Raw genomic sequence first — 12123 nt, forward strand, 5'->3', positions numbered from 1 at the left:
CACCACTTGGATTGACACATCTTAAAAGTTAACTAAGGAAAAACCACCTGTTATATCACCACCTGTTATATTTTAATGTGCTTTTTGAGCTATAAAAGGTTGGGGTATATTTATTGCCTATATGCAAATTAATATGGGTTATGCATATGTAGCCATAGGAAAAATGCCTTTGGGACTTAGTAAACCTGGAGGTCCCGGACAAAGAAGAAAACATCTTTATTTACCTCAGTGAGAATGCATATTGATTTTATTGCAAGTAGCAATCACAGCTGACAGCTACTGAGAGAAAAGAAAAGTCATGCATATATAGGTCAGACAAGTTTGTCAGAAGGGAATATACTACTCTGAGATTAGTCAGTACATTGTACTGCGAGGTATTCTCCTGGTAAAGGACAACTCTCTATGGGCTGATTACACTTTAGCGATTCAGTTTAGCTGTTCTTTGCACCTGGGGGCCTTATAAAAATGCTGATGATGTGCAATATCCGTAGCCTCTTCCATGCATACCAATATGGAGGGCTAGATGATATGAAAAAAAATCTCTTATTGGAGCGGTATATCAAGCATGGTCGCCAACCGATACTAATTACTATTTTCAGTTCCTGTTTTAATAGAATTGTCACTGCTACGTTACTATGAAACCTCGGTATTCAGAATTAAAAAGGAGTAATATTAAAAGTGGCCTCATTGGAAGTTCTCATCATCATTCAAGCAATTACAAAAATGATCTGTCACATTTTCCTCCCATAGAAAAGTAACATAAATGACAGGGTCTCTTTCGAATTCAAGTAGTTACCTCCTTTTCTTCTTCAATTTATTGTAAAAAGTGACTCACTGCCACCTTCTATGCACATTGGCTATACAAGAGCTCTGCCTCTCCTGATCCTGCGATTGGCTAAAAAACGGTGCATGACAAATAGAGCTAAAATTTCATTGTGCCCCAACCACAAAAATCCGGCACATGAGGTGTGGAATAGGAACTCCACTGTGCTCTGGACTGCTCAATGCATAAGCAAAACATTTTGGGGGTGCCAATGACACCATTCAAGACCTTGTATAAGAAAGGCAGTTAAACTAAGAAAATGTAAAGAGAATCTGTCCACTTCCCCAAATTCCTACAGTGGAGGAAAAAAAATCTCCCAGTTATCAGACAAAGCTGGACCTCGTGTTGTTACTTGTCTGTATCTGTGGATCCGATAAATTGATGTCAGGCTTACAATCAGGCCCTCTCTCAGATAGATTATAATCCTGGTTATTGTGTGGGGTTTGAATACAGTTAAAGGGGTATTCCCAAGCGAAATATTGATGGCATATGCAAGGGATATTCCATAAATGTCTGCTAGATGTAGGTCCCAGACCCGCATCTGTCAGACATTCATGGCATATTCAGTGGATAATCCATAAATGTTTCAGTTCAATTTTAATGGGTATTGTATGGTAGCTTAATATTTGTAACTTTTTTTTTTTCTTTTAATTAATTTTTTTTTCTCCTCTCCTCACTACTGCTTGCTCTGGGGTTGCCATGGTGTCATCAACAACTCTACATGGACTTTCACAAGAGTACCAATCACATGACAGGATGTCCATAAAGAAAAGTCTGTTGATGCTACCATGACAACCACAGAGCAAACATATTTGCATTACTGTAGCAGTTAGCAGTTCAGTGAGGAAAACAAATTAACGTTATAATATTTATCTACTGAGATATATATTTTTTTAAAGTACAATAGCCCTTTAAAAGAAGAGATTGAAATAGTTTGTAATTATAAAGTAATGCTAAAAAGAAGAAAACCAGCATTATCTTGTAACATCTTATGGTTACTGTTGTGTACACAGGTCCAGGTGGACAGTGCCGCCGCATGTAAAATCATAGACACAGATGTCCAGGATCAAAGCATCGCTGTATATGAAACCATAATAAAGTAAGTATATACATGACATTCCTATCACGTATTTAACATGACCAAGGCATCTATGCTTTATTTATATACTTCAACATCAGTCTAATCCCTACACTGTATGTAGTCAGTGGGGCAGATTTATCAATACTAGTAGAAGGATTAGGACCATGTTCACATTTCACTGCAGAGAAAAAGATAGTGTAAAAATACCAGTTAATACATGCCGTTTTGCTGCAATCATCAACTGCGATTTTGTATTTTTTTTTAAGAAGCAGGTCCTTGAAATACTTTGTTGTACTGTATGTAAAACACGAGATTGTTGTTTTCCAAAATCAACGGGCAAAAGTGCCACAAAGGCACATGAAAAGAGTAAAAAACAAACAAACATAAAGGTGCAATTTCAAAATACAAAATCTCAGTCACATACATGTAAAAGCTGTCCACTGTGTGCTGCAATACAAAGCAGTGGAAAGACTACAAAGATCCGTTAAACATTAGTAAATATGTATTAGGCTTGGTTCAAACATGTGATTTTGCCGCAAATCGTCACAGTTTTTAAATTGATTGTTATTGGCCGTGTGGATTTGTGGGTAAAACTGCTGTTTACATGCAAAACCGCGCAGTCATTCGCAATCAATTTGAAAACCACGCTGATTTTCAGACGATTAATGGCATAAACTGTGGCTGCAACGTGTGAACCCAGCTTTAGGGCACGTTCACAGATGGCGGAAATTTCAGGCTGCAGATTCTGCTGCAAATTCGTCGAAAAATGACCATATTTGAGGAATCGTCCAGACGTGGCGGATTTCAGAGTGGACTTGCCGTAGACTTCAGCCTTTGCATGGCAAAGGCTGAAATCCGCAGTGAAAATCTGCTGCTTAAACCGTAACAGACTCCTCACCCCAAGCTAGTTTCTGCAAAGTTCTTTTCTGCAAAAGCTAGAGACCAAAGGAAAGAAAATCTGATGCAGATTCCGCAACAAATCTGCTACGTCTGAACGCGCCCTCACAATTTGCGTAGCAACCTCCTTTATAGAAATTATGCGACTTCTTTTTAGTTGAAAGAAAAATGTGTGGGGCTTTGCGGGAGAGGTGCCACCACAGCCCAAAAATAAAATTACTATTATTTACGCAAGAACACTGCAATAAAGTATAGTGAAAAACTATGTCAGTTCCTGGCTAGCGTAAATTTGATTTTCTAGCGCATGGTTGGCCAGAGAAGCGCATCCATTTATTTAGAGGCGTGCGCCTCCTAATAAATTAGATGCATATTTTTACACTTATTTTAAATTAATACTGGCATATCAAACGTCAGAGCTATTTTTTCCTTCAAAATCATGGACACCTCGGCGGAACCCCACAGACCCCATTATAAGTCTATGGGATCCATCACAGCGTTGTGCCTTCCGGTATAGATGGAAGCCACAACGCATATTTGAACACAACCTTATCTATAGCATTTTCCAGGACCCTCTTTTTTTTATAACTGACACGCCAATGACAAAACTGACCCTGTATTACTGTTCCAAATCTAAAAAATATACAAAACCCAGTATTTGTTTACAAGATTGGATCCAGCTGTGGCATTACTGTTGTGTGCACATGAAGCTATACCCATGGCTGACTATTTTGCTTATAATAACGTGCTTTATAACTGTCAAATAAAGATCACGTAACGTTTTTATAAAACAATCTGAGCGGCGCACAATCTAGTCACATGGATAGGACTGCCCCCACGCACAATAGATTGTAGGCGGATCCCACTGAAATCAGGAGTATCTGCCGACAAATATCTGATGTGTATGGCCAGCTTAAAGCCGTCTATGTAAATGACTGAATTTCCTAGTGATCTTCGTGTATAGAGGCTGTTGTCGGCGGAAGACAAAGTGAAATGAATCAGCCATGTTTGATTTTTTTTCAGCTGATTCTTTTGTTTTAAGCATCTCCAGAGCAGTCAGCCGTTCCCCCACCCACGTCATAGATATTAATATGCACTTTTAGCCTAGCTGAATATGCATATTAATTGGTGGCTGTCGATGGTAATAATTGCCAGTGGAACAATTTCCGGCGACCGTCGCTTATCATATGCTTTTCGGCAGCTTTATTTTTCAGAAGGAAGTAATGAAATTCCATTTGTAAAGATACACTTTCTGATGAATTACATGCATGAACCAATATTACTTATGAATGCTAATAATTGTCATGAGATAGCTTTATATCATATACCGCTCCAATGCTGTTACTAACTTGCCAATTGGGCAACAGTATTATATTAGTGCTTTTTATTGGTGGCTATAGCTATCTCTCCGTGATTTACCTCAGGTGGCTGTCATGTGTAGCTGCCTCCAGCCATTTTGGAAATGATCATTCTTCACAGAATTTTTTTCTTTTGTATCCAGTATAATGGAATGTGATGGGAAGGAAGTGTGACCATATATATTACCAAGTAGAAATAAAGATAATGTTGTTACCCATGGCGAATAGTCAGATTCCTGTTCTCATGCGCCAAGTGAAGATTACAAAATGAAAGCAAACATCCATGGAAAACACTACCGCTAGCCTTGGTTCTCAATCTGTGGTATGTGTACTTCAAGGGTTACATGCCATGTTTCTTGGGGGTACTCACACTATCCTCAAGCTGTGCTTAAATAGGCACAGGACAGTGTATGATGATAGTCCTGGGGTTACTTTGATGTACTTTATTTGGGTAGGGGGTACTTGTCTTTACACACTGCTCTATAGGACCCCAATTCTGTTAGGCCAATTACTTTTTGTTGACGATGGCTAAACAAAGGTTTCATGCTTATTTCCTGTGGATGTGATGTGAAATGGGACTCTCTGGTCAGTAATGTTCCTTAGTTTTAATCCTTTTCTACAATGTATCTATTGCTGGTAAAGAGCTGCCAATGCAAAAGCTTGTTAGGCTATGTTCACACGCTTAACAAAATACGGCTGAAAATACGGAGCTGATTTCAAGGGAAAACAGCCTCTGATTTTCAGACGTTTTTTAAGCAACTAGCATTTTTTACGGCCGTTTTTGGAGCTGTTTTTCTATTGAGTCAATGAAAAACGGCTCCAAAAACGGCTCAAGAAGTGACATGCACCTCTTTTATTTAGGGGGCGTCTTTTTACGCCTCGTTATTTGAAAATGAGGCGTAAAATAGTGCCCATTCAGGACAGAACGCCGTATTTCCCATTGAAATCAATGGGTACATGTTTGTAGTCGTTCTGCTTCCAATTTTTCAGATGTGTTTTGGGACGTTTACGGCCCGAAAAACGTCTGAAAATAGGCTGTGTAAACATACCCTTACAGAGGTTGAAAAAAAGACACATGTCCATCAAGTTCAGCCTTCCAAAGGTCTGACTGTTTATCCAGAGGAAGGCAAAGCAAAATGAATAAATGACATTCCTGAAAGCCTGGTCTGTGTTGTGACCACTATGACAAATGAAGCATTTCTTCTCATTTATGGGATACTCCAGAGTCTGTAAATTTACAGCAACAGCTATTACCCAAACATCAAATTTATTTCATTTCATACCAACATTTTGGCGCATATTGTTTTTGGAAATAAACTTACTCACCCTTCCGATCAGGACAGGCTCTGGTCCCATATATTCTTCTATCACAAAGAACTGGTTCCAGACCCAGCTACGTTTAGATCGGAGTGGAGGACCAGGACCCTGAGGAGGCGAAGATGGGGATCCAATATCTCCACTTAGCCCTGGAGAAGATCCCTCCATGACAGGAACAGTGGAGGAACAGCCCAAAAGTAGTAAGGAAAGTAGAGGACACAATTGGAGGGCAGGCATTGGGAGGATGGAGACCCCGCAATAACACAATGGGGCCAAGGGGCAATGGTCACAACAGACTGCGACTTCTATGCTGTATGTCAGAGTCTTCCATGTGGTGAAGTCCTTTTAGTTTGGGTTGTAACTTAAACCATGAGGCTTGAAACTGGCAAAAATAAATGAGAAGGAAAGAAAAATAAATTGGATTACAATGTCAATCTAATATGTAAATGCTATAAATAGTTTTACTGTGCTGTGTTACTACGTGACCTAACCCATGTTCACCTGCTAGATTTTGTCATGGAAGCTGAGTGCACACTGTATTCTCTAGATAAGTGATGTGTGTGAGGGGAACCCTGTCTGTCAAATGCTAGCAGCAAATCAGCATTGGAATTCAGGTTCAGTGAGCCGTAAAGTGGGCATCTTGGGTTGGCATCTTGTTGATGCATTTATTTACATTGTGCGTTTCTCTGTAAAATAGAAATGGTAACCACTAACTAAAGTCTTTGCGTTGTTTTCTTCTGCCAAGTTGTTAACAAATCCTATTCATCCATTTCTTATGTATCTCTATTTCTAGGATGACATCTAATATGGCCGCCATTACAACTCCTAGAGTTTTGTCAACCCACTTCCTAGAGTCCTGAATAGCAAACCTGCCTAGCTATGCAGAGTCATGGGATTGGGGGATATATCACTTTTTAACTGAACAAATGTGTAAAGGGGTTGTTTTAGATAGGTCATAAGAGTACAATGGGTGACTGTCGAATTTGTGGGACCCGCACCGTCACCAAGAACAAAGTCCCGATTCTCAGCTAGAAAAAAAGGTGCCACTCTCCAGAAAAATCATTGGGACTGACAAAAAATAGCCAGATTATGTTGAGAATCAGCACTTTCATCATCTTGTTCTGGGTAACAGGGGAAAGGGGGCAGGGTCAGACCCAAACTTCTCCTATTTTTATGACCTTTCTAATTGACAAGCTGACAGAAAAGGTCACCTATACTCATATTTACCGGCAATGTTATTTTAGGTGGTAAAACTGTGCAATGCAGAAAACTCTGGCAAATATAAAAAAAACCAAAGGGAACTCATGTGAGTAGATTCATTGAGTGCTGCACTGCCGCTATTGTTTCTGTGCGCATCTCTCGCTTCTTCCTCTCACCATCGCCTCTTCCACCTCCCGTCTCCCTGCAGGCCTGATATTTCAAGTGAGAAGGTTCTGACTGTTCTTTTCTACCTCTGCTTTTCCCTCAGACCATAGGAGGTTTTGTTTTGGTCTTATTTCTGACTATATCTGTCTCATATGATTTCCTCTGCTCCTCTGTATCCTCTCCCCATTGCGCTCCCCCTTATGTAGAACTTATTTCCCCTGCTAGGAGATTGCTGCGTACAAATTGTACCATCTGTCTCTCCTCTCCACTTCTCCTTCCCCTTCTCCCCTCGCTTCTCCCCTCTTCCTCTGTCTCTTTGTATGCCCGTCATGTTCAACACTTTACGCTTTACTGCAATAAGAAGAGGATAAGAAATCATAAGGAGAGACCGAGAGAGGAAAAGGAGGGGGAGAAAGAGGGATAGATAAAGATACCAGTAAAGAAGAACAAAACAAAAACGGGGAAAAAGGAGAGAAAAACAAAGAGATCATCATGAGGAGGGGACATTAAGGGCGAGGGGACAGAAATGGTTTCCGGACGACAGCAGCTTGCCTGGACACAATTTGTGCCACTGCAGAAGTTCTGTGGCTCTAAGGGACACACATGACCATCTGGTGACACGTCTCAGCGATGGCTACACATCTCCTGCAGTCCCTCATAGGGGACTTGAGCAGGTGACCAGAATTTAAACAAGTCACAGTGGCCATCATAGTATTATGTGGCGTTTTATGTAGTCACATACCATGGATGTGGATATCAGTTAAGAGATATCCAGTCTCCCTTCTCTAAACTCAGATATTTCATTGTCCTTCTGTCTGAGTCCCCCCCCCCCCCCACACCACTGTTTTTTTTAATGCCACCCTCCCGCTATCTCTGTTCCAACTGCTTGTAAAATTCATGTCTCTTTTCCCTGTAGGGTTTAGTGGATTATTCTAGGATGGTGACTGCTGGGTATTAACTTCCACATATAAAATACGATTTTTCCTGGGTGTGCATCTGTGCATCAGACAAATTAAACTCTTAAATATACATGTCATGTGGATTGTCTGCCAGAAGTGTGTACAGAATGTGCTATGTGATCGTCTAATTGAAGCATTGATCATCCCGTAGCCAATCCCTTTACCTGTCTGACTGCTCCCAAAAACTCCTTATAAGACCCCATTTATAGTCCCTATAACTCTTCAGAGTGCTCCCCTTAATGAACCATTAAACCATTTGCTACATATGATCCCATTGTTCAATGACATCTCTCCTGACAGCACCTCCTTTTATCTCTCTTTTTACAATGCATTATATTGGTTCAAGCCGTTTCGCTGTGACTCTTCCATTACTTATTATACGGCTCCACAATCCAGCCTTTAACTCTCCGATTGCTCCACATAAATCCTGTAATTGCTCCACAATTACACGTACGTCTGTGTTCATTACCAATTGAACCCCTTGCAATAAATGTGCCACGCAATATGTTGTCACCGTCACTTAAAGCCCCTCCTCTTTCACAATATTTCCATTCTTTACAGTTCATCTGTCTATAAAGCTGCTGTGTACATCATTCATTTATAGTAAAGATAAATGATATATATTTTTTATAAGTGTGTCATATAAATGATACAATTAAGTGTAACAATGTAAAGAATTGTTACGTGTTTGATCATGTAGTGAAAATCCACGACCTGTATGTTTACTGCAGCCACTCATGACTTGTCAGACTGCCAGGTACATGGCATCATTTCATGAATCTGATTGACAACAATCAAAATATTAAAACCATTGATTTTCAATTTTCCTAATGGGGCATCTGGTCATCTATGACATGTTCGAGGGCACCCAATTAACAGCAAACAGCTGGGATTCGGGTGAGTTGAGAGTAGCACTCCCAATATGTGGCCTTTAAATTAGCCTTCTTAACCAATCAGAAGCGCTGATTGTCTTCCCATCACTTAGGCCTCATGCACACGACCGTGTTTTTGCGTCCGCAATTCCCCCGCAAATCCACGGGAGAATTGCGGACCCATTCTTTTCTATGGGGCCGTGCACACGACCGTAGTTTTTGCGGTCCGTGCACGGCCCGGGAACCCGGACCGCAGAAAGTACGGACATGTCCTATTATGGTCCGGAGTTGCGGTCCGGGCTCATTGAAAACAATGGCCCGGCCATGTGCATGTGCGGGCGGCTTGCGGCTGACAGTCCGCTGACAGTCCGCAGCCGGCCGACACGAAAATCACGGGCGTGCACACGGCTACGGTCGGGCTACGGTCGTGTGCATGAGGCCTTAGACTTGTTGGTGACAGGAAACTCTGCAGGGAATGTATTGAACCCTTTTATCACTGCAACCAATCAGAAGTGCTGGTTGTCTTCCCGCCCCTTAGACTTGTTAGTGGCAGGAAATGCTGCCGGGAATGTATTGAACCCTCTTATCACTTCAACCAATCAGATGCGCTGGTTGTCTTCCCGCACCTTAGACTTGTTGGTGGCAGGATATGCTGCAGGGAATGTATTGAACCCTCTTATCACTTCTGAATGGGTTTTGCATATAGTCCTTTGGTTCTACTAGTATTGAGTGTCAATTTGAGGGCAATAAGTCCGATTTCATCTTATAGGTGCAGTAAGGGGTACATTTTGGTGATATAAGCCGTTAAAGGGTTTTTTGAAAATCTCATAGAACAGTTTTGGTACTAAAGATGTAATAATAATGATGAGCTGTTCTCATCATTTGTGGTCTCATGTGAAAATCGTCATGTCTATGCCAAGCTACGTCATGTCTATGCCAAGCTTCGTCATGTGTATGCCAAGTATGGTCCATATGCCCCTTCCCATATAAGTCTAACTACAAGTAAATAGAACTTTCTATATCGCCTCCTGTGGCGTCGAGTGAGTGAACTCCTCCTGTGACTGTGTATGAGGGATCATGCAGACAGCTGGATACTATGATACGTGTAGTCCCATGTAAGTGTAATGTTTATGGATGATGTATGCCCACATGAATGACTACCATACCACACCACCCACCCACCCACACTGCGTACATCACCTGTGCCCGTGTCTGTGCCATACACTGCTGTTTAGTCCATAGACCCTGTAATGTATACACACACACACACACACACACACACACACACACACACACACACACACACACACACACACACACACACACACACACACACACACACACACACACACACACACACACACACACACACACACACACACACACACACACACACACACTATACATGCAGTCACCGGCGGACTCTGACTACATACATGCACGCACATGATCCTCACACACTCAGGCAGAAGTTTGAACGCACCGTATAACTCCAGACGTGTGAGACAGACCGCGCCAAAGACAGGTCGGGATGTGACAGAGACCGCTGCAGAGACACCGCTGACTGCTCACACCGTAGCCCGCCACAGAGACCGCTCCAGCTGTGAGGCAGATGTGAGAGAGCCCGGGAAGACTGCTGCAGAGACAGCTCCACATCTACGAGAGGCTGCTGCTGCTGCAGAGGCCATGTGATAAGGAGGCACAGACAGTGTGAGGGCAGAGATAGGGAGACAGGCACACACAGGTTCTTGCAGATGCTGCCCTGGTTTTAGAGCGAGTGATGCTGAGAATACGAGTTGACATTCCCCCCTAAATAAAATCCTCTGCACTCCCCCTCCTTCTCCTCACTCTCTCTTTCTTTCTTTCTATCTCTCCTCCTCTTTCTTCCTCTTTCTCCTTTCCTCTAATACAAGAGGACACAAAGAACAGAGAGAGACACAGACAAAGTGACAGCCTGAAAGCAGAGGGACAAGGAGTGAGATAAGCAGACAGCAGCAGGACGTGCACATAGAGGAGAAGATAGATAGATAGATAAGATAGATAGATAGATAGATAGATAGATAGATAGATAGATAGATAGATAGATAGATAGATAGATAGATAGATAGATAGATAGATAGATAGATAGATATTACATAGATAGATAGATAGATAGATAGATAGATAGATAGATAGATAGATAGATAGATAGATAGATACTACAGAGATAGATAGATGATAGATAGATAGATAGATAGATAGATAGATAGATAGATAGATATTAGATAGATAGATAGATAGATAGATAAATAGATAGATAGATAGATATTAGATAGATAGATAGATAGATAGATAGATAGATAGATAGATAGATAGATAGATAGATACTTGTGCACACAGCAGTACAGTGATGGATTACAGGGTTTAGTGACTGGACATCTGACATGACTGGTTTTCGATGCGATGTGACTCTGTGCCCCTGGGGTACATACACAATTTCCAGTATACAAGGAAATAGCTAGAGCCAGATTGAAGATAGATGTCCAGTATACATATTCTATTGGGCTAGTGAGTTGAATAAAGAGTACAATAAATAAAACATTATGTTGGCATTGCATGTCAGTACATGATGTAGAGGGGAACAGGGATGAGGAGAGAGGAGGGCGAAGGAGGATAATAGTCTGTGTGAAAGGACAGACAAGTGTCTTCTACTTTGTTGCTGCAGAAGCTTCTATATTATACATGGAATATGTAGCTGAGAACTATACACCGCGCCAGCACATCACCAGCTATAGTACACAGTCGGCATTGTAGTGGGTCAAAAAAGGAACGCGATTCAGACTCAGAAATGGGCTCAAGAAAAGAAAATCACACTGGAAATCATGACTGAGTGTGAAAATCTCACATAATGAGCTCCATCCGAAGCACAAAGAGTATAAAACCATAGGAGTTTAAGGTACTACTAGTACTAGTCCTACCATTGCTGTATAAGTGCTAGCAGTACGTGAGGTGGAAAACTTCAGCCCCAATAGCTAGGACCCACGAATCTGTTAAATCTTCAAAACCAATTCATCTCTATGTAAAAAAAATATTAGTACCATAAAGTGCCAAATTATAGTGTCATGGAGTGCCAAATTATAGTGTCATGGAGTCCCTAAATAATAGTGCGATACAGTGACTACATAAGAGTACCATACACTACCAGATAAAATGTTGGTGCTTTGGATAATAATAATGCAGTGTCCGCACAAAACTACCGTATAGCTTCATCATAGTAAAGTAATGTAATAATGGGGCAGATTTACTAAGACTGGAATTTTATACGCCAGGCTTAGACTCAAGGCCACAAGAGTAAGGCCCCATGCACCCGAGCGTGTTCGGTCCCTGATATACGGTCCACATGTCGGCCGCATGTCCCGGACCGAATACAGTGCAGGGAGCCGGGCTCCTAGCATCATACTTATCTATGACGCTA

The 12123-nt window shown here is 41.5% G+C and overlaps 1 protein-coding gene across 2 annotated transcripts in view; it reads right to left on the reverse strand.

Annotated features, from left to right (window-relative positions):
- The window catches only part of CDH24 (cadherin 24), a 102076-nt gene extending 91518 nt beyond the window's left edge, over nucleotides 1-10558 (reverse strand). Inside the window, exons 1-2 of one of the 2 annotated variants that reach the window (XM_075828933.1) lie at nucleotides 10153-10556; nucleotides 5483-5855 (exon numbers count right to left, since the gene is read on the reverse strand). In XM_075828933.1, coding sequence (XP_075685048.1) covers nucleotides 5483-5710 — 228 coding nt within the window. In that variant the 5' untranslated portion in view covers nucleotides 5711-5855; nucleotides 10153-10556. Of the gene's footprint in view, nucleotides 1-5482; nucleotides 5856-10152 lie in introns of both variants that reach the window. The other variant, XM_075828934.1, reaches the window with a different exon arrangement.
- Between the last annotated feature and the right edge of the window lie 1565 nt (nucleotides 10559-12123).

This window comes from Rhinoderma darwinii, chromosome 1, assembly GCF_050947455.1.
Source record: "Rhinoderma darwinii isolate aRhiDar2 chromosome 1, aRhiDar2.hap1, whole genome shotgun sequence".
In the NCBI taxonomy this organism is placed as follows: domain Eukaryota; kingdom Metazoa; phylum Chordata; class Amphibia; order Anura; family Rhinodermatidae; genus Rhinoderma; species Rhinoderma darwinii.